Source organism: Aythya fuligula, chromosome 11 (assembly GCF_009819795.1).
Source record: "Aythya fuligula isolate bAytFul2 chromosome 11, bAytFul2.pri, whole genome shotgun sequence".
In the NCBI taxonomy this organism is placed as follows: Eukaryota; Metazoa; Chordata; class Aves; order Anseriformes; family Anatidae; genus Aythya; species Aythya fuligula.
Window position 1 is genome coordinate 8,550,440 of NC_045569.1, and position 22,924 is coordinate 8,573,363.

Consider the following 22,924-nt stretch of genomic DNA (forward strand, 5'->3'; position numbering starts at 1 on the left):
ACTTAGAGATCTAAGACAGATGCTTTCATGCATGACAGGTTACACTTCCAGCACATGATACCATTTGAACAGATACATAGGAATCTTAAACAGAAAACCAGACATGTTTATAGGGAGGATATACAGAGATTTATTTAATCAGGTTTACTATTTACAGTTGAGATCACTTTCACATACTACTTCGCTACTCTACATGGCTACATTATTTCCAAACCAGTTTAAGATCTACAGTCTACAGTTCACTCAACACATAAAACTGCTCTTCATAGAAAAAAATGAAATATTTCATTATAGAACAGTAGTGCATACATTATACTCCTGAAAAGCCAGCTCATATTTTAAAACACTAATGCTTGAAAGGTTTGATCTCTGAAGGTCAAAACTTAGTCTTATGTACCTAAAATTTTGGTTAGTTTTTTTGTTGTTTTGTTTTTACCATTATATATAAAGTTTACTGGACTTAAGTGTTTTTTGTTTTTTTGTTTTTTTTTAAAAAGTGACACTGGTGATGGGCAAGGTTAAAATATTTTTCAAATTGAATACAGCTGGCTTTTTTATATATATATATATATATATTTTTTTTACAACTTCGGCCAAAGAAGTTCCATGTAGTGAAGGTTTAACAAATTCTCTCTATACTCAAGAATCAGTCAGTTAATGCTTAGAGGTAATCCACCAACATAGGCATACATCCTTTGACTTTCATATCAACCAAATCACACTTAACTTGCAAATGGTTCTGAAATTAGAAAGTTTACTAGCATACTAAAACATTTAGATACATGAATAGCTGGCTAAAACAGTGAAAGTCACAGGTAATTATATGGGTGTGTGTAAAGCTGAGTTGTTTTGCCCGTCACCAGTGTACAGTACAGCTCTCCTCATCTGTGAAAGGTGCGCTTTGACTAAGCTTAGGGCAAGAAAGCTATTGCAGTAAACCTGGCCCATTCACCTTCCACACAAGTGAGATAAGATTGAACCACGTTCCCATTCTCTTCTAGGCGTAGGTTCCGCCAGTGATGAGAAGTTCGTAAGCAGGATCCCGACTCCTTCTACATAGTACTATACAGGCACACAACATGCCCAGAAGCTATGGAGAAAAAAGAAAACAAGTTGAGTACAAAGAAGGTACTTCACGATTTAACCTCTGCACAGAAATTGTCGGCATGCTTCACTGCACCATGAATGTCCATAACACATGGCAACAAATGCATTGTTCTTGAAAAAAGCTTCACTTCCTGCTGCAAAAAACAAACTTCAGCCTTAATTTCTTGAAAGATTCTAGACATGGGTTTAGTCAGCCACTTGGATGCTGCCTCAAAAAATTCAGATGGAAAAATGACTGATTTCTTCCTGAAAGATACAGCTTCAGATACTGCATGTGTTATGAAAGACAATGAAGTGAAATTCAAATACATGAGCCTCAGTTGTTATGATGAAAAACAAAACAAGAAGTTTCATTTTATGAAACTGCTCCACCTTACTTCAAATGCTCAGTGTGTTAGTAAGCTATACTAGAAAACTCAAGGCCAATGTGAATTATTCACTAAAAGTAAATTTCTTGCCATTGAAATTTCAGAGCTGTAACTATGTAGGCAAGTTTGCTAGGAATTTAGTGTTATGATCACTTGATATACATTTATAAGACTTGAATCAAATGAATATGATCAGGGATTCAGAGTATGATTTTAGGAAGGTTGCATTTTTTTGAGTAGATTTTTTTTTTGGGGGTAGGTATAGACTTATTGAAGTTTAGTGATGTGTTCTGAAGTCTGCAATCATTGGCAATAGCTTCTAGTGATGTAAGAAATTATCTTGATTTCTTCAATATGCATACAGGGAAAAAGACTATTCACAGATAAAAGTATTTCAAGACGCTCCTGTCATAGCTCTGGATTATAAAGCATCACCCAGGCTGTAAGTTATTTAAAAAGAACATGACTTGAATGGGAAGCACAAAAGAATTAAACTGGAGACCAGCCAACCAAGTGTAAAGCATGATGTTTTGTGAAAACACGTCACTTGATGGGAAAATTATTTTTTTAAATGAAGTCTGATGCAAATGTCACATGCATAACAAATTTCAGAAACCAAAGCTTAACTGAATGTACATGCAACTTGGTACTTCAGCATGCTGAAAGATACAAGAAGTTTTTAAAATCTTAGTTAAGTCTAAATAAGCAGCGATTAAGAAGCATGATGAAATTTTAGTCCAAGCTTTGTGTTTCCTGGAAAGTAACAAGATGTAAAAATTAAAAATATTATTTGTATTTTATTCTTTGCATTGGATCTATACCCAAATTCAGCTCCGGTCCAGAAATAGCCTATTGGGAGTAACCTAGAGTATGGCCCTTCAGCCTACTGGTAAAAATGAAATCTTCCTTTACTTTCAGTTAGTACTTGGATGGTTCCAGTTCGCAGGCTAACTCCTATAAATGCTATATGCATTATGCTCATGTCAGAGTAATAGGAAGAACTGAGTTACATGAAAAGCACTCTACATGGACAGAACCCTTCCAAAGGAAGAGGTAGCATCCACAATTAGAAAAAAAAAAAAAAAAAAGCTAGACTTGCAAGATTTATGGTAAGATTTGTAGAGCTTAGGGATATGGTTTAGTGGGGACTGTTAGCGTTAGGTCAGAGGTTGGACTCGATGATCTTGAGGTCTCTTCCAACCTAGAAATTCTGTGATTAATCTGTGATTAACTCCCTGTGGCTACAAACCTCTGAAGAAGGGTTGTATGCTACAAGCACAAAAACTTTTTTATGCTGACGAAAACAAGATAAAATGAAGAGTGCTATACAAATGTCTCCTTTTTTTTTTCCATTAGTCATTCTAGCCATATATTTCAAATAATAAAACTAGTTCCATCACATTTATGGTTATTCACGTAAAGAATCCTGGTCAATTGACTGAAGACATCCAATTTATGGAGTTGTGTAAAATCCAAAACAATCAAGTACTCTAGCAGACTTATATGATCAGCTTTTGGGTCAATATCAAAAACATTTACACACTTCAGGAGGCTAGCAAGCATATTCCTGGAATTCACTGTGAGCACAGAATGGGCTCCCTAGTATTTTATTCACAGAAATAATTCAGCATATAATTTTCAAAAGATGTGCTAGCATTTCTAAAGCCTTCTTTAAAGCATTTGATTCTGTATCTCTTCAATCTCTACTTAATAATATTGTAAACAAAATCTTTTAGAATTCTGTTGAGGCCTGATAGATGAATCTTTTAAAGCCTGAACAGCATCAAGGAAAGTTTAGACATCTCCCACAGTCAGCAATGTTTTTGATTTGCCTGCTAGCATTAACCATGGCTTATCTTCTTTCACCACATTTCTTCTTCTTTTTTTTTTTTTTTTTTTTGCTCAAAAAACTCACTGGCTGTATAGATATGCCAAATTTAATATCTCACAAATTATCGCTAACTACAGAAGATATCTTTAAGTATGAACTTTGCAGCTCATCAAGCAGCACTTAGCGTGCTGCAGTACCTTTGCTCCCTTCAGGTTGCCTCCAATTTATTCATAGTTCAGAGCTGTCACTGTGTTTTAGACAAGGGAATTACCATACACTTCAAGAGTAACTGTAACACAAACACACCAGAAATTAATTCTATGCAAAAAAGACTGAGTTTTCCCACAAATTAAAATCCTTAGAAAAGTTCTATCCTCATCTTCTCAGTCTTTTCATTTTAAAGAAAGCGGTGAAAGCTAGATTTGCTTATTGCAAACTAGGAGGTAAATTTTGAACAGTCTTACCGCACTGCGTAACATACAAACTACAAATCCATTCTGAGCGGACTCTATCCAGCATTTCTGGGAGTGGTAATAGAACTGACCAAAACAGATTATTCTTCCTCTGCAGGACACAGCCTAGGTTACAGGCCATTTGCTGAAGTTTACATTTTTATCTACATGGCAATTATCCTGCAGCCTATTTTGCAGAGAATCATGCTATGTGCATACTTCAATTGTATATTCCAAATCGGAGGATGTCATAACTTGCATCCTAGGTTTTGGGAGGCAACAAAAAGAATTGTTTGAATGTGATTTAGTATTAACTTATCTTAAACTAAAGCCTTCTTAAAACACGCCAATTTACAAACATTTGAAATGTGGAGCAAAGATACAAGAATATGACCTCTGATAGACTTAAATCTGATTACCACTCAGTGAATATTACTAGACAGAAATTTCAAAGGTATTCCTAGCACCCTGTACTCTATTTTATTCAGTTGTCTAAACCAATGCCACAACTTCTGACACATTGTTACACTGCAGCAAAGAAAGAAATTGCTTTGATATTCTTATTTTCTTCCAAGCTGTTTATCCATGTACTTTTGCCAATAGCTTGATTACTGACACTTGGAGACAAATCAAAGCGTATCCACTGCAGAAAGTATAAAAACACCATGCTTGCCTAGAATTGATGACCCAGGAACAACAGAAGGACACAAGCGGTCAACATTTCCATTCTACTTGTGGTAGAAATTCTGGTCCAATCCCAAAGAGGATTACAATAGTGCTGCACTTTAGAGTAGACCTATGGATCAACCTGCAAACTTCAGCATTGGGAGTAATGCCTCCTTCTCTCTATTCAGCTCACCCAGCCTCATAACATACATTTTCTCATACGTAAAAATCTGCCACAGTAACTATGGTTGTGGAAATACCTTCATTTTAATTACAGAAATATTTCAGTGTTTGAACAGACTAAATACATGTATTGCTTTAACAGTTAAGATTTTAAGAATGATAATTTAAAAATCTTCCTTTGGAAGACTAAGCAGAGATGTCACCAAATTTCAAACTTCGTATCTGAAGAAATCTGGTTCTGGACCATTCAACATTACAGCATACACTGTTACATATGATTACAGCCTTGCAGTGCAGCACTGAAATAGAAATTTGGCTATTTTCACAAAACTGTTTGCAAAGGATTATTTACTTACCTTCAAACATACAAACCAGCTCTAAAGCTGGTTTTGAAAATTAAAGTGCTTAAGCTTCTCAATTCAACAGGAACAATGTTTTCTGAATTCAAATGCTATTAAGGGCATAAAATTACTTCGAAATCAGTTTTTAAATCCCTTGGGATTTCTCAGAGACCATAATACTGACACAAACTGAAAATATGATTAATGTACTAAACCTGCCTGATTAATGAAAGCACAAAATTTTGATAGTACAGAAATGTTTAAGAGACACTGTCATATAGGTTTGTTTTTAATCTTAGTAAATAATGAGATGCACATTAGTTTTATTTCCCCAGTTACTTTTTATGACCAGAGAAACTACAACAATTTGGATTCCTATGAGAGACAACCTTCATTCAATTTTAAGTAGCTGCTGTCTCTAGCTTAGAGCTTTTTTTTGTACAAGTACAGCACCTTCAAGACAATGCAAAGATCAACCCAACAAAAGCAGAACATGCTATCGAAAACCCTGCCTTATTTTGTGGGTGTCAACACTGTACACATGCCATGAAGCATACTTAAGCTGATGTACCTCTAAAACAGCATGAAGCACGAGCCATCTGTCTCAAAGCTGTAAATTAAATACTATACAAATTCAAGTGTTAAATGCTTTCAGAGCACATTGATAGATACTTGATGCTTACAGATAATCAGTTTTCAAGATGTAACTTATTTACATTCTAGTTAATTACTACTGTTAATGTTCAGCTGCCTTCAAATCTAACAATGCACATTCTTCTCACAGTAGTTTTTAAACCAGGCTTAGTTGAGAAGTTCTGTGTTAAGGTGTTTAGGTCCTTTTGACTGAGGCTCATCTGTCTCTCAAACCAAGTACAAAGCAAAGCTGTTGACACCCTGTACATAACTGTAATAACCTGGACAGCAGTTCACAATTTCATTTGCGTTTATAAATAAAGAATATTCGCTTACCTGAATAGCAGCAAATGCTAGTGCTGCCCAGATGACATACATCATTATCTCTTGAAGCTTCTTTACAACCAGAGCCTCACAGCCCTAAAACAAGTAGGCTTGTTATATATCCTTCTGGCAACCACATTTAGATACACAACAAAAACCCTCAAAAGCATCAAACAGAGCACAAATATAAAAAGTTTTTCTTTAGATGACGTATTTATTTCCTATTAATCATAATTCCTTTCACCCCAAACTTTACAGTTCCACTAAACAGAAAATTAAATGATTGTCAGCAAAAGCACATGACCTGTACTTTGCTCTAAGCTCATGTTTTGGCTGTCTTACCTCAGAATAAAGGTCCATTGGACGGGTCAAACTGCCAGTACAATTGCTGAGAGCTGCTTTGCAACAGCTAAGTGGAACGCTGTTGTTCTTAGTTTGCTTGAACCAGATAGTGTTCTCCCAGTCTGTGTAGTTATGGATCCCACAACAGCGCAGCTGAAAACATACAGGTAAAGATTCACCATGTTTACCAATCATGAAGTTGGATGAGACAGTTCTAATTGCAATACCAAAACCATGGACATGTTAAGGTTTGGTTGACTTTATTACTTCAGTAACAGACTTTCTTTGACAGCATTATCAAAGTAAATCATGGACTGAATGGATTATTAAGTAGCCTGCAGCCTTAGGTCATTGAAGTCCTTAGAAAACAGACTGGAAATGCCAGTTCTTGGGGAACATTTGATAAGCCATTTTTCCTTTGTGCCCCCAAGACAAAAAATGTTATATTTACTGCTCGAAACAGCTCTATCAAAGTTTATGACAGATGCTTGAAAAAAACTACACTCTCTGGATGTAGTCCTGGCATGAACCAGAGTTTGTTCTTCTCACAAGACTTCAATGCAGAATTGAAGTTCATTTTATATGGCTGCATAGATATGTGGCTATGCGAAAGAGGAAGCCTTCAAGAATGAACCAACTGAACATACAGTTCTGTTCAGAGCTGAAGTTTCATATGTACAGTACAGTCTCAGAGGTACCGCCCTAAGGATTAGTTTATGAGCCTGTCCTTCATTTCAGGAGGCAATTTAGGCAATGTATTAAAAAGTATTATCATTGCTTTCAACATTCTAGGTATTTAATATAAAAATATTAGGATTTTATTGATGCAGTTCGAAGAACGTTGAAAGCTCCTGCATTTTCCATAATTCCCCCCCTCCCCATCCAGCAACTCACAAGACTAACATTCAGCTAGACTCTAGAGCAATTTTCTTCCCCAGAAGGTTCTAGATGAAACTGCACAGATAAGAGCATGCTGCAAAATCCCATTGCAGAAAAACAGAAGTACTAAATACTTGAATACAAATACTGATTCACTGATAACCCCCACAAAGTACACCTTCCCACCAACAATTTCATAATTTTACTCATCATAACAGAGTTCAGTTATTTATTGACTGCTGCTTACTAAGTTTGTCAGAACTGCTGAAGATGTGTCACAAATAGCAGAGTAACATAGCACCTGCGTTTTATGGACAGAAAGGACTGAAAAGCTCCAGTAAAATTACTTCACACATCTGGCAGTCTCACCTGCCTCTGTACGTAGTCAATGGCACGACTGGCTGCATCAGGATTTGTCCCATTGTATCCATTGTATACTTTCTGAATGCTGTGATCAACTTCATCCTCCACCTGCAAAACATTAGCAAAGCACCAGCATTAGCACACCAACAAAATAATTCCACTACTAATTACAGAACTCAAGAAACCAAGACAACTTGCTAGTATCTTAAATTAGCATGCTCTGGTGGTATAGCTTCTTAAAATTATGTCCTGACTTTTGCAAAGATATCATGAGCTTACAACCAAGAAAAAAATGTGCAGCTACATTTGGTAAGATTTTAGACAAAGCTTTGCAATGCATCTCAGAAAGGAAATGACTTCTACTATAACACCATGGGCATAACAGCAGACACTGTGAAGAGAAGAGCTCTCTGTAAGACCACGTATTCACCTTTCCACTTTCTAGTCCTTGAAAGTTCCAAACCAAAACCAGCATAACCATCCAGGCTAAGTCATTTTGTTAGGAACCATGAGGATATCATTAAGTCATGTGGCCTGTTCTGCCCCTTCTGATCAAAGCACTGGAATTCCCAAAGACCAGCTCTTTTGGCTGACTATTCTAGCTTACAGTGACCAAGGTCGCTGTTCAGTCCGCCACCCCCATGCTTTCTGAGAAATGTTGGTGGCAGTACATGGTACATAGCAACAGCTACTGGAATAGCTCCTAAAGCTACTGCAGATGAGTCAAGCTGCTAAAGATGCTGTCAAGTACATGTGTTTAAAAATGGATGCCACCCAGTAATCATCACTTGTCCCCCAAAAGACTTCTGATAATTCCCACTTCAGAGGAAACCTTACTAGAGCCTTTCAAGTAATAAGTTTCAGTATAAATTGTTCCTTAAATGCACAGGAAATTTGGTGTTGCCAAAATTTGGTACTAGAGTAAGATTAGAAAAAAAAAAGTCAATTCAGGGCTGTTGCATTCAGTGGGAATTATGTGCAAAGAATGTTCATCTCAGAACCAAACAGGAACCAAGCGAGCATGTTCTTTAGATCACAAGTTATAGTAGGAAGATCTTGCCAACGCATCATTGCAAAGAGAAACTGTTTGAAGAGAAGAATTTTCTGCAACAACAGCACAAGTTTCATTTCCCCTCACAAGAATGCTTGTTATCTTCACAAGCAGATCTGTATCAAGACACGACTTGAAGTCAATCTAGCCTTTGCAGGCAGCTTCTTTCAGACCCATTTGAAATCAGTTATGATTTAACTAACGATTGTCCTGATTTCAGCTAGGATAGAGTTAGCTTTCCTCTTAGTAGCTGGTATAGTGCCATGTTTTGGATGTAGGATGAAAATAATGCTGATACCACACTGATGTTTTATTTGTTGCTGAGCTGTGCTTACACTAAGTCTAGGACTTTTCAGCTTCTTGTATTGCCCTGCCAGCAAGGAAGCTGGGGTGCACAATGCATAAGATGGGAGGCGACAGAACCAGAACAGCTGACCCAAACTGACAGAAGAGATATCCCATACCATACCACATCATATGGTATAATTCATATGGGGTGGCTGGCCAGGATGGGAGGGGACCACTGCTCAGGGACAGGCTGGGCAGTGGTGGGTGAGTAGTGAGCAATTGCACTGTGCATTGCTTGCTTTGTACATTGTAGTATGATTATCATTTCTCTTCCTTTTCTGTCCTATTAAACTGTCTTTACCTCTACCCAAGAGCTTTTCCTTTTTTCATCCTGATTCTTTCCCCATCCCATTGGAGGGAAAGAAGCAAGGGGGGCAGTTGTGAGCAAATGGCTGTGCAGTGTGTAATTTCAAGTGTGTAATTTCAGACAGGCTAGGAAAGAAAGATATATGCATCTTCTTCTACATGCTCTGAATCCTGTTAACCAGAGATTAGCGAACTGCTTCTCTATCCAGATCAGAGACATGGTAATTGCTGCACTACACTGTAGCACACCAGCTCTGCATGTATTGGAGCAGAAAGCAATCATTCAAGCTATCATGTAAGAACTCAACATGCTTCCCTTTCTCCAGGAAGCATACAGCTTTCCTCAATTGCTTCTAAGGACTACTTTTACTACCAACTAGAGTCCCAGCTGATCAACTCTGCCAAGATACTTGAAACCTAATGCAGACTGTGAGAATGTATCCTTAAATTAAGTATCTTCAACAGAACATTACTGTTGAAGCAATCTATTCTGTAACAAAGATTAATAACACACAGATCAGGGTCTTCTTGTTAGCTGCTTATTTGAAGCAGTTTTCTCTCAGTTAACAAAACAAGACTAAATTTTTCCTTAATGCTTGACACTGCTTCTTCCAGAAAAGACAAGCAAGCAGGACTGAACTATGAAGTCCTTTGTTGCTTATATAAATGCAGATGGGCTAAAAGAAGGTCAATGGGGCTTTAATTCACCTTGCTATTAAGACAGGACTATAATGCCATCAAGTATTTCACAGCTATAACTTTTTTCTGCTGATTTTTTTCCTGCAACATTGACATGCAGACAGATACAACAGTTGGTGAAACTGCAAGTTAAACTTTTATTTTCTTCAAACTACATTGTGGTATCTCTAATGGCACACGGTATACTTTTACCATGTTATATTGGTAGAAGCATATTTAATTTCATTTTTCTGGCCCTGTTTTCTGAAATTCCATTAATAAAACAGTGGGAGAAGTCAATTTCTTTAGCCACACCCCCACAGCCGTTGCCAACAAGCTGCATAAAGCTAGACAGTATACATTAACACATTCAGTCTATTTGGCTTGATTATTAAGCAGTGTTAATTCATAGACAGTAAGCCAACATTTAAGCTAGGGCATATTGTTTTGATATGCAATATGTTCAAATACTGTGTAACCTAAAACGTGCACTTAGTCAAAAGCATAAATAGGCTAGAAAGCCATCTGGAAAATTGGAAGGTACTAATTACCTAGACTCCCTTGTAGCATTCAATTGTCATCGATATGTTCCATGCAGGTTTTTTTCTTTCCCTCTGAGAAAAGCTTCAGCTTTGCTTTCAGGAATATTGCTGTTCTAAATTTTAAGATATTGATCTCTAACAGTTTTCCCTTAATGAATATCCATTTACAGTTTTGCAATCACATACAGAGAAGGCTGAAAAGGCTACACCTCTGTATTTTGGTCACAGTTTACAACAAAACATTTCTGAAATTGAGAGGTTATTACCTTTGCTCTGTAGATGTATCCAAGAACGACCACCACAACTTCAGTAATAAAAACCAAGAGCAGGATGATCACAAACTGTAAAATACAATCCAGGATATTTATGCAAGTAATTTCACACATTTTTCTGAAAGTCTCAATATAGCCTTTGCTATTTATTATACGTCTTTTAGGGTTTTAACTCAGCAACTAACCTAAAGCAGGCAATTAAGTTGACCAAATGGGTCCAGAAGTAACTTGGTGAAGCTATGAGCATTAAAGCTTCTTGAATTAAGTAATACAACTTAAAACTGCCTAGCCAGGCAAGTGCTGATCATTAAGACCAAAAAAATGTAAATTGAATGTTTTAACCAAGTGCTTTTTTCACTCTTATATTAGATGAATAGGACTGCCACATCACACAAGTGACCCAGACTGTTACTACAAGTTGTAGATGGATTAAGGAAATGTTTCTTCAGATTAAGCCCTGAAACAACTAACAGCAATAGCAACCTATGCATTCATCTTGGTATGTTTATGAACACTTCAACTGTTAAAGAAGCACATACAGCATCCAAAAGCAACAAAATGGAGACAGTTTAAAAGCGGTCTCTCTCCTCTTCTTCTCCTGCCTAATACACAAACTGAATCTGCAGTTAAAATGTTTGGAAACATACGACAAATTCCTCGAAACTAAGAGTTCAAATTAAGCCATACAGAGAAAATTTAGGCATCATAACCACCCCTAGTCACTCTCAGTGCAATACACTTAACACTAGAAGGCTCCTGGCTGGCTCATCCTTCTCCTTCTGCAATTTTAGCTTTTCAATCAGAACAGATAAATGAGATTTAATTATCTAATTAAGTCATAACTTTTTTTTTTTTTTTTTTTAAGATGTTCACTGTTCTAACAAGTTGAACTTGAGTCTTCTGCTGCCAGAATCAGCAAATTCAACACCATCATTCAAAACAAAAAAAAGAAGGTGGTCAGAACAAAATACAAGGCCAACATTTAAGACAATAAAACAAGACCAAAAAACTTTTACAACTATATTTTACAGAATCAATTAAAGAGGAAAGGAACAGACACAACACGCAAACACCATCATACGCAACTTACTGTAGCAAGTCCACAGCGACTTTCTCGAATTGTGGCACAACACCCAATAAGTCCAATAATAAAAAGAAGTGTTCCCACAGCTATGATAATAACTGCTGGAATGAGCGTGTAGACGTCTTCGAAGAAGTGATCATAGTCGTCATATGTGATGAACACATAGGCTCCCACGTAGCACAGTATGCCTGCTGCTGCCTATAATAGACACAATAACTGTAAGTTTATTTGAAGACTAAACCTTTCTGCAAGGCTACTTTGCAACAATTATTTTATCAAATAACATGAACTAGTGCTTTTACCTTTTCTTAAGGCATCATCACTAGATTATAGCACATGTTTGTTCAGAATACCTCAAATGGAGAACAGCCAATTCCAGCTTCCAAACTACATTTCATCTAGGCAGATTCAGTTCTGACTGCATTATGGAAGCCTTCTGATGCATGTAGTTAAGAAATGAGGGTAACCAAGCAATGAACATCAAAATCTTGCTCCCTTTTCTTCTCAAATACTTTCCCTCCTGTGCTATGAACTTAGCTTTTTACACTTACAAACTACGTAACTTTGATAACAGGATTTCAGGCCACTCAAACAGCAAGTTGTTTGTAATTGAACAGCTTTTCAGAACACGCATGCAGCTTTTACCTGCCATTTCCTACTACTTATTCCTCCACTTTGCCTTCTGACTACTACCTATGATTTAATGTTAGGACAGAATGGATATATGCATTGTAGACTAACTTCTGCTAGAGGCAACAGCTTTTTTCCAAGTAAAAGATACCAATTACTGAACGACTGAATCAAATACCTACAGACTTCTTAAACTGGAAGTTCTGGCAGTGACTTTCTAAAAAGAGCCATTGGATAAAAAGGTCTTTTGTTAAACGTAGAAAAAAACATCATATCAGGTTACTACCATATAATAGCAAGTAAGTCCTGGAGGGTTATATGGCCTGAACCAAATAATACCACCATTGCTACAGAGTTAAGCAATCCTACTATCCCTTAAAATGAAGCAATTACATTCTATTGATTTGCAGTGACAGACTATATCATTAGAATGCTTCATGTTACATACTTCCCTGGTGTCACAATACATACAAATCACACTGCCTTGCTAGGCTGAGCTAAAAACAGCACACTCAGAAGATGCAAAGACTAAGCCATGATCTGGGGAATTTAATCCTGCTGTAAAGAGTAGCATCCCCTTTACAATCCAATTCACACCCGAGGAACAGAAGTACATTTAGCTGGAATATCACGCACTTCAGCTCTGACCTGAGAAAACATACAGCAGGCTGCATCCCTCCTGCCTTCCTTCCCAGTGGTTTTGTTACCACCCCTATCCATGTGCTGGAAAGAAGAGGGCAGACAGATGTGCACACCTAGCTCCAGCAGTTATACTACTATAAGGCTGCATCGTACTACAGTAGAATCAAAGAACCAATAAATAATTCAGACCAGAAGGGATATCAGGAGATCATTTAGTCCAGTTTCTTGCTCAAGGCAGGGTCAACAATGAATTCATACCAAGTGGCTTGAGGCTTTGTCCAATGTCTTGGAAATCTCTAAGGATGGAGACTCCACAGCCTCCTAGGCTGTTTCACACTCCTCAGCGTGGCACAGAACAAGAGAGGTGATCAGAAAACTGCTGCCTACCATTTCAGCACTGTTTGCTACGATTCATATTTAGTCTGCAATATTACTGCAACTATTTCCCACAAACAGCACTGCATAAACACTGCTAGCATAAAGCCTTACATACAAAGAATCCTCAGCAGCACTTTGCTATAGGAACACTAGCTCAAAGAGAAAAGGATTAAGAGTGAGCTCAGAAGTACCTTCAGTTCTGTGTGGATCTGAACATTGTATTTCTCCTCTACCTTTATGTATGCAGTGAGGGTAAGTGTGTATACTCCGCAAGAATCTCAAAGCATCCAGAAGGCTCACACTCATCCAACAAAAGGTGCTATGGAGATACAGCAGTAATGAAACTGAAAATTAAGTCAAATACCAAAAGTGAGGCATCACCAAACAAAAAAGGGAGTGAGCTAACTATTAAGATTGCCCCTTTGCACAAAACACATCCAATTGCTAATCCAACTGTGGAAATTGTGCCATGTTAGGTACAACATGGCAAAACTCTCTATATACTCTCTATAAGTACATTAAAGTAGGCTGCAGTGAGGTGGAGGTTGGTCTGTTCTCCCATGTGCCTGGTGACAGGACGAGGGGGGAACAGGCTAAAGTTGCACCAGGGGTGTTTTCGGTTGGATGTTAGGAAGAACTTTACCGAAAGGGTTGTGAGGCATTGGAATGAGCTGCCCAGGGAAGTGGTTGAGTCACTATCCCTGGAGGTCTTTAAAAAGACATTTAGATGTTGAACTTAGTGATATGGTTTAGTGGAGGAGGACTGGTTAGTGTTAGGTCAGAGGTTGGACTCTATGATCTTGAGGTCTCTTCCAACCTAGACAATTCTGTGATTCTGTGAGAACGCAGACATGCAATTTCTGTAGACAAAGCAAAGATTCAAAGTAGTGTCACTGAGCAATGGCATTGCATTAACTGTAGCCTAGCAACAAAGCATTTGAATGACAAGCCAGTGAGGTAATCTGTCACTTCGAAGAATTAAAATGCTTCTTAGAAATATGGTATTTTGTAAGGTGGAAGAGAAACAGCTGCAGCTGGCACGAGCCATAGAAAATATACCACAGAAGTGTAATCAGACCCACTTGTGAGCCCCTTTGTCTTTCTCCACAGGAGGATGTTTAAGCAGCTCCCTTCTTTTCTAAGAAAAATCTGGATCATAAAGGAAGACTTAAGATTCCTGATAACTGGATGTGCATGTACATTAAAAAAATATATTTGAAAGAAAAAAATTAAACATTAAGAAGCCATCTACACATGTTAACTTTCCATCCCTTTGAGATGCATACATTTTTGAGAAACTTTTTCCTTTCCAGTATTATGCTTAAGATGAGTCTAGCTAACAGAGTCTAAGATACTAACAAGCATCAAGTGCATTTTTTTCTTAAAGAAATTATTTTATAACAGCTGGCAATGCATGTTCCTCTTTAGACTCCTCATCTTATATGAACGTGGTCTGAAGATATCACTAAAACCTTTTCACACGTGGAACTAGAGTGACTGACCAACCATGACAGCATTTGTCCTTCAGTTTTGCTTCTAAAGGCTGTACAACTGGACTTTCTGTGGATAAAGCTGCAGAATTTTGGAAGCAGCAGGGTGGATTCATCTGTCTGAAAACTGTGTGCTAGAATCATGAAGCAGAAAGTAAAGACATGGCCTCTGTGCTTGAAGCGGCCACCTAGTCAATGAAGTCAGAACTCTAACTACCCCTTCCTCAAAATCACTTCAACAAATAATCTTCTAGAGAAACAAGGCACCTGAAAACAAAGCCTGCCAGAGTTTTCATACTCAGATCAGTTTTAAAAGCTATGAAGATTCAAATTCTTTTCCTCCATGTATTACAGTTGAGCACTATTACTGAACAGGTAATCTGGTCTCTTGCAGTACTATGAAAAAAATGCAGTGCTGCCCTTCTCATTCACAGGAAAAAAGTTTCAAAGCCTTCCCTTCTCATTCCATGTCAGATATGTGATGCTTAGTGTTTTTCTGAGCATGCCCTAGATCAACAAGGGAGGGTAAGGAGAGGTACCTGTATCAGCATTTTGGCTAGAATTAGGAGAGTCCTTTTGGCGGAATCCTTTTTGCTCATCTTCTGACAATTTTCATTAACTACCTTTTAGCCAGCATCATTAAATGGGCTTGGCATGTACAACAGGACCCCATTTAAATGAAACTAAGCCAGAAGATCTGGTCCTTAGCACAAAAGGTTTTGCTCCATTTCTATAGTATAGCACTGTGTTGTATGTTCAGATAAATAAAGCATAAATAGTGTGATAGGCAAAGAGCTAGGTTTACCTATTGCAAGTATATATTCCACATTGGTCAGTGCTGTACCAGCTGAGATGCACATTTCCCTCTTGAAGTCCAAGAATGGTAAAGTTGAACCTATGCTTACTGTTTGTTTTTTAAACACAGCTTCTATCTAATCTGAAGCTGATCTGAGCTTGTCATTTGCTTCTCAAAAAGGGAATAATGCAGAGAAACTAAGATCTCTATCACAAGGATAATTAAAAAACATAAACCAATCCAATTCTCAATGCTTATTATTCTGAAGAATAAAAGGTAAATCAACAGAATACTAAGCATGCTCAAATTAAACAAATATGGTGGCTTTTTATTCACATCTATTTACAATCATGCATTTCTCCTATCATTAAATACATGAACGGCATACAATTCAAGTAAGTCTTTGATAAGCAAGACCTGAAAGAAGAATTCTCTAATAAACTGCTCAAGGCTCTGAATAGAGATGGCAACAGCTCCTGAATCTGCGCCAGGTCACATGCATACTCCAGGGAGCCAGCTGGTTATTCAGCATTCACACATCCCTTCCGAGCTGTCTGCAGCTAACTTCAGTACTGAACCTGACATGGCATATGCTTATTTTAGGATGAATTAACCTTTAAAAAGACTGCTGAGGCAAGTACAGTCAATGAAAACAGTTTGCTGCAAAAGGCTAGAACACGTAGATACCCCTTTCATAAAATTTACTGATAGACCTCAGAGATCAGAAAAGCTTTGTATAGTTGCTTTGGCATGGGCCTCTAAGGAACTACTGAAAACATCACAAGCATGCAAGTAACTGGAGGGAAAACTGGAAGATCTCATGTGCAATGCATACAACAACAAAAAGAGAAGTATTATAGGTAAGAATATTTAGAATCTGGGAGTTCTCCCTGTCTTTGGGCTGGTGCAATAACATCGTCCTAAACCCATGTCTGTTTTCCAGAAGACAGCTTTCACCTTTCACATGCACTGAGTTGTACAAGCCTACTCACTGTCTAGACAAACCCTGAATCATTTTAAGTAGGCTGCAAATTAAGAACTGCCTTCATACTTCCAGTAATCCTCATACATAGCAGCAGCTTGAAAGCTGAAGTTTTTGCTCCTTAGGAAGATGCCTGGAAAATAACAGATCCAGACTACTGGTTCTGCTGACCATTTGTTTATCAATAGAAATTGCAGCTCCATTTACATACTATTGCTTTCCTACACTACCCCACTCATGTTCTTCCCCAACAAATCTGGAGGGAACTCAAAAGACTTATCTCTACAAAGCACTGTCCTTGGTATTACTTTTGCTATTGGACACTCCGGGGACACAGTAAGACCCAAACAGAGACTTATTTTTTTTTTTTTTGTACTCTTTCATTTACCTGGGCTAAAGAACACTCATCTCTCTGGAATCCTCATTTTATTCACTGTTTTTCTTAAAACAGTCTCTGAACAAGCAAATGAAGGTAGCAGCAAAGTATCATATGCTAGGAGAAACCATTTTCACCTGATATCTGATTAGGTAAGAAGGTATGTCACCCTTTTTGATAAGGACACTGAAACCTGAAAGACAATAAGTGCTTAGAACTGCCAACCCTACCATCACGGATGGGTAAGTTTCGGTGGTTATACAGATACCACTCAGCCCAAAGACTTGTCATTCCACTCCCAAAGTATCTGTCAAGACTGTGATTGTAAAACACATCTATGGTGTACTCTGACATGCTGTGTTCCCAACCTATTGCTTTATGTTCAGGCTTCAGTGAATCTTTTAATTCTCACTGCCCCTCTAGTATGTTGGGAATGTGCATTTTTAAGAAAATGCCATGCACTCAAGACTTTAGGGGTCTACAACTGTATCTGTTTCATTCTTCTTAACACCTCCTTTTCTCCATGCACGCCAATGACATTTTGTACCTGCACATATATATAGGCATTGACATCATGGGTTACTATCCAGTTTTTGGACTTCTTGCAACAGCACACTACAAATTGTTTCTTCTTCACACTACTTTTTTCTCCATTTGACTTCTACTGTATTTCTCCATCATTTTCTGACCTGTTCAACACACTAGGATATTCACAGCCTGATTACTTTCAGATACAAAACATTTTCCTCATGTTTAATTTTTTCACCTTTCTCTCCTTCAAAGTTGAGTTTCTCAGTTTTAACCTCAAAGACCCTAAAGGATAAGGCCCTCTACTGTTTATTTCTCTTTAGGTTTCTCTCAGCACTTTGCTACTCTTTATCTCCCTCTCCAGTTCCTTCTAAAACAAATACACACTCACTTGACATTCTTTTCTCTACTTGCTTAAATTGGTATCCATCCACCATAAAACCCAATGGCTTCTGGACCACTCCTCTACTTCTTTCTCATCAATAATTGTTTACATAGAAAACTGGGCTATGGCTCCCTCTCAATAGCCTTTGGGAAAAGAAAATTAGCAATTCCATCTAATCTTTCCAAGAAGGGCAAGTTTGAACTGATGCTTCCTATCGCTGCATTTATGAAGTACCTATAGGCTTAAGCATTCTTTGCCAAGTTATCCAAAATTCAAATGAATGTTTCATAAGATCTACATCATACTATTCTTGATGACTACCACTTTTTTTTTTTTTTTTAAAGTCAGCTGCATGTTCACAGCAGATATCCAACTTTCTATACAATAAACTATGTCCTGCTGTGAGAAGGCAGTTTCTCCAGCTCATTTAAAAAAACAGGCCACAAAATAGTTTTCATAAGACTATATAGAAACAAGATTTTTTTTAATGATGTCAACCAGAAAACTTAATAAATACCAGAACAGGACTTCTCAGAACATGTAGAACCACTAGCAAATTCAGGGGAGTTTGGGTTATTAAAGTTAGAAGTCACAGATGACGAATGTGTACAGCTATGACCTAGTAGCATGCTGCCTTTTTCAGAAGCCTTGAAAGACAAACATGGAACAGCCGTAAAATTATTAGAAATGACAACCTATTTGACTCCAATACTGAAAAACAAGAGAACCTTATTCTTAATGATTTATGAAGGTTTGTGGGTATAACTGAAGGCACTGCTCTTTATGCCTGCTGCCACAAACAGGGACAGCTTGTCTTGGCAGAAGTCTTTGGCAGTACCATTTAAGCTAGCTTGCTTCTCCCAGCAACAATTTGTAGCAGCAAAAAGAACTTGCTATTGCCAACATGCTTTTTCTGTATTAATTTTACAGAAACAGCCTTGTCAACTGCAGGAGTTGTTAATATGAAATCATACCTGCACAAACAAAACTTGATGTTTTTTCTTGTTGCCAGTATTTCTAAACCCTAGACATTACCAAACAGTACTATCTGAGAACTTCTGAATTAAAAGAAATGATATGAGCTACTGCAATACACACTCAGAAGCCTGAGGTAAACATCTCACAGCACACTGCAATAGATTCATACTGAATAGGAATAGTATTGTGGCTTCATACAAGCAGAAGTTCCATCAACAAAACAGTAGAACAAACCAACGCTCTTTACATATAAGAAAGCATCACAATTTAAGCTGCTTCTTCTGTTCTTAAACACTTCTTCAAAACTGAGGTGTTTTTTTGACACTGCTGTCATACTGATCTAATAGACATAGCTGTTGTTTAGAGGTGTGGTCCCACAGTGCTGTGCTCCTAAGCTTTCTCTTGTTTCTTGCCCTTACCTTATATCACTGTGTTCATTTGATAGCTGTTCAACCAGGATCATCGAATTAAATACACGTAAGTTCATGCCCAGCTTTTCCTAGGATTAGTTTTCTCCTGGAAACAGGACTAAAGCAGTTAATCGCAGAGTTAAATGCACACTGAGGCCTGCCCAAGTAAACAGCAGAAACACAGGCCTTTCCGGTAACAGCCATAGCACTTCATACCCCACGGCTTCAAATTACCTTATGGATGGCAGAGATCAACTGATAATAGCATCAAAAATACTTGAAGACTTACAGTAGATATCTTAAATTTTCTCATCTATATATCATTAGGTTCACAGTATCCAAACAACAGCTGATACTAAGCAATTTCCCAACTCTCTTCTAGACTAACAGCCCATCAAGTTAAACATAACATAGAAAATAGAACTAAAGGAAAAAAAGGACCAACATGTTTAGTAGTCATGAACTCAGAATGCATATCATCATTATTATTTTTAACAAGTTGCATTCTAGACTACAGAGCATAACAAGAGAAGTCTCTGCTTTTTCTTCAGGCAGCAGAAGTGGTAATTTTCTGAGCATCTCACATTCAGAAGACTCAACTATAAAAGCATTCTGAACATTCACACCCTCCCACAAATTTTAGACCCATGGTAAGGGAGAAGTTACAATCATATAATGATAAAATATCCTGAGTTGGAAGGGACACACAAGAATCAAGTCCAACTTCTGGCTCCACATAGGATCACCCCCAAAAAAGGATCAAACCATATTTCTGAAAGCATTATCCAAACACTCCTTGAATCCTGATTTGCCTGGCTAGTCTAGCAGATCTTTCAGTGACTTCATCAAAATAATCCTAAGTTTAAATGCAGAAGCAACTTGATATATCTACAGACCATGAAGATGACGATGATCATGATGATGAGATTTATATATGAAACCCTAAAGAGACATATTAAGTTTATAAAGGAAATTAAATGAGGTTTCAGAGTTACGTGACAAATTATTGGCTATTGATTATTGTCAGAAGTCTCAGTGCAAATCTGAATGATCTAATTACCAGAACTGGAACTATGTATGAATAACAATCAAAACATTTCTGTAACAGCACAGAAGCAATTAACGTTTAGTGACCATCTAGTTGACAATGCAACATAGACATTCAGCTCAAACACCAAATGAAACATGCTAGATCAAGAATTCAAATGCTTCCTTTCTCTTCTGCTATTTAAAATGAAGATGTGCTACTTTTGCTCAAAGTATGCAAGAAAGACAAATGAATTCTTTTCCTATTTTTAGCACGTAGCTTGGCTAAAGAGGCAAAACACGGATTTTGTGATTTTCACTTTTTGGGAAGCATGCTTTTATCATTCTACATGCAACTTAGCAGCATGGCTGTTCAGCTGCTTGCCTGTCAGAAAACTATCCGCATAAGCTGACTTCTCACTTATGGTTTGCAGAATACATCAATGGCATTTTAATTTGACATGAAATACTTTGTATCTAAATACAATCTGTCCTGAATCAAGTTTGTCTCTAAACTAAAGCCATTAAAAATGGAAAAGCGCTCCATTCAGCATTACACAAAATAACTTCTGCACTTATCTCTGTTTAAGCTGGATAACTGCACTTGCAATTAAATTATTAAATCCAGCAAATAGCAAGCAATACTTTTCATATTTCTAAAACATGAAAACTCACTAAAGTTTGGGGGGTGGATGAGAAATTGCATGCAGAACGCATTCATTTATTAGACATAATCTAATTTAAACCAGCAACCAAGGTGAAAAAAAAAATACTTCAAGATGCAACGCTGACTACCTACATGTCCAGTGAAAAACTAAGTATTCTGTAGCAGCCACCAAATTACCTTTTTTTTTTAATGCCATTTGCACATAACAAAAAGCCACACCCTTCAGAGCAGATTCCAAACAAATGGCTGTGCTAAAAGATTGATGCAGCTACATGATACTTCAAAGGTAAATAACGGAGCTAATACACCTCAGTGAAAATGAGCTATTCCTAACATGCGCCACTTAAAAGTCAAATATGCCTCACACTTACTGTTCATGTCTCTGAACAGCTGTATACACAGATGTCAGTGAGACTGCACAGGCATGCATCTTGCCTGACCATGATTCGTGTTTAGGCACCCAAGAGAGACATTCCTTTGTAAAAATTTAGACAAGAACATTTATCCTCTAACATTTGTTAGCTTTCATATGGCTTTCACTATTAGTTATTCCGCTAAATATAGCTACTTTTTTATGTTCTAATATCTTGTTACCCACTACCCTTTTTTCAAGGCTGAAATCTTTGAGCAGCTGGGACAACAAATCTTCTGTTCCTGAAGCTGGGATTACAGGATGAGAAACACAGGATCTAAAACCAGAAAAGGAATTCTTAAAATACACAGATAGCCTTAAATGTGGTTTCATTTATGCACACATTGTTCTGAGAGGGCACTTGTGACAGTGAGTAAGATGTCAAACTACAGCTTGTCATGTTAAGTCCATCCTCAGAAAGGGGTTTTACAGCAGCCTACTGTTGCACCAAGCCCACAGCCAGCTTACAGGGTTGTCTTGCTGGCTGTAGTTGCGGCAGGTTTAAGCAATGTGTAAATAGCACGATGCAGCTGTGCTCACTGGAAGAAACAAACCACAAGACTCACTGTTAGACTATTAAGTTACATGTGTATCACAGAGCTGTCCTAAACCATTGGGGAAACAAAAAAAAGCAACATACTACATACTTACCACTAAGTACTTAGAACAGTCGTGTTAGATAGAAGGCCAAAAGCTAGGTGGCTGTAACAGCTCTTTAAAGTCTAAGCCGGCAGACCTGAAAGCCTCAATAACGCGGCTCAAGGTGTATTCAGTTACACAAGCGTCTCTCGTGCTCTTTACACCGTCGCTACCAGGCTGTCGAGGCTCCCTCCACCTCTCAACTTCGGAGGCGAGGGCGGCTCGGCAGGGACGGGCTGCGCACAGCGCTCCGGCACAGGTCCCCAAGGAGAGGGCACGAAGCGTCTGTCACACGGCCTTGAACCAAACACGGCAGCGGCACAGCGGCACGGCGACGCTCCCAGCCGCCCGCTACCGAGGCCGGGACGGCGCCCAAGAGACGCGGCCCCTCAGGGCCCCCGGCCCGCGGCTCCCCGGCCCAGGCCCAAGGCCTCCCCCCGCCCCACAGGAGCTCCCCCCGGCCCCGGAGGCGCCCAGACTCACCCAGAAGATGAGGTTGAGGAAGACCAGGACGGTTTTGGAGGAGGTGATGCCGCACTGCCCCATGGCGCCGCCGCCGCCGCCCCTCAGCCCCCGGCCCCGCTCCGCGCCCCTCGGCTCCGCTCCGCCGCCGGCCCCGCCCCCACGTGACCCGAGCAAGCCGAGGCAGTGGCTTGCGGAGCCTAAGATGGCGGCCGGCTGCGTCACGTGCCGGGAGGGGGGCGGAGGAACCTAAGATGGCGACCGCTCCCCCTTAAAGGAGCCTGCGGCGGGCAGCTGCGAGCTGCGTCGCGCGAGTGCTTTGGTCAGCTTTCGCCGTCCCTTCCCTCACGAGG

General features: G+C 38.6%; 1 protein-coding gene across 1 annotated transcript; it reads right to left on the reverse strand.

The window, feature by feature from the left end:
- Positions 1–575: 575 nt before the first annotated feature.
- On the reverse strand, positions 576–22,684 carry TSPAN3 (tetraspanin 3). Its single transcript, XM_032194878.1, has 7 exons — positions 22,593–22,684; positions 11,777–11,968; positions 10,681–10,755; positions 7,496–7,597; positions 6,248–6,400; positions 5,918–6,001; positions 576–1,090 (listed from the first exon to the last, which is right to left on the reverse strand). Exons 1-7 carry the CDS (start codon positions 22,653–22,655, stop codon positions 998–1,000), a joined length of 762 nt encoding a protein of 253 aa, XP_032050769.1. The 5' UTR covers positions 22,656–22,684; the 3' UTR covers positions 576–997.
- Positions 22,685–22,924: the final 240 nt, after the last annotated feature.

Coding starts and splice junctions, on each gene's coding strand:
- TSPAN3 (XM_032194878.1), bottom strand. CDS start 22,655: ATGGGGCAGTGCGGCATCACCTCCTCCAAAACCGTCCTGGTCTTCCTC. Junction 11,969..22,592: donor TCCTCAACCTCATCTTCTGG/GTGAGTCTGGGC, acceptor TGTCTATTATAG/GCAGCAGCAGGCATACTGTG. Junction 6,401..7,495: donor TTGACTACGTACAGAGGCAG/GTGAGACTGCCA, acceptor GTATGTTTTCAG/CTGCGCTGTTGTGGGATCCA.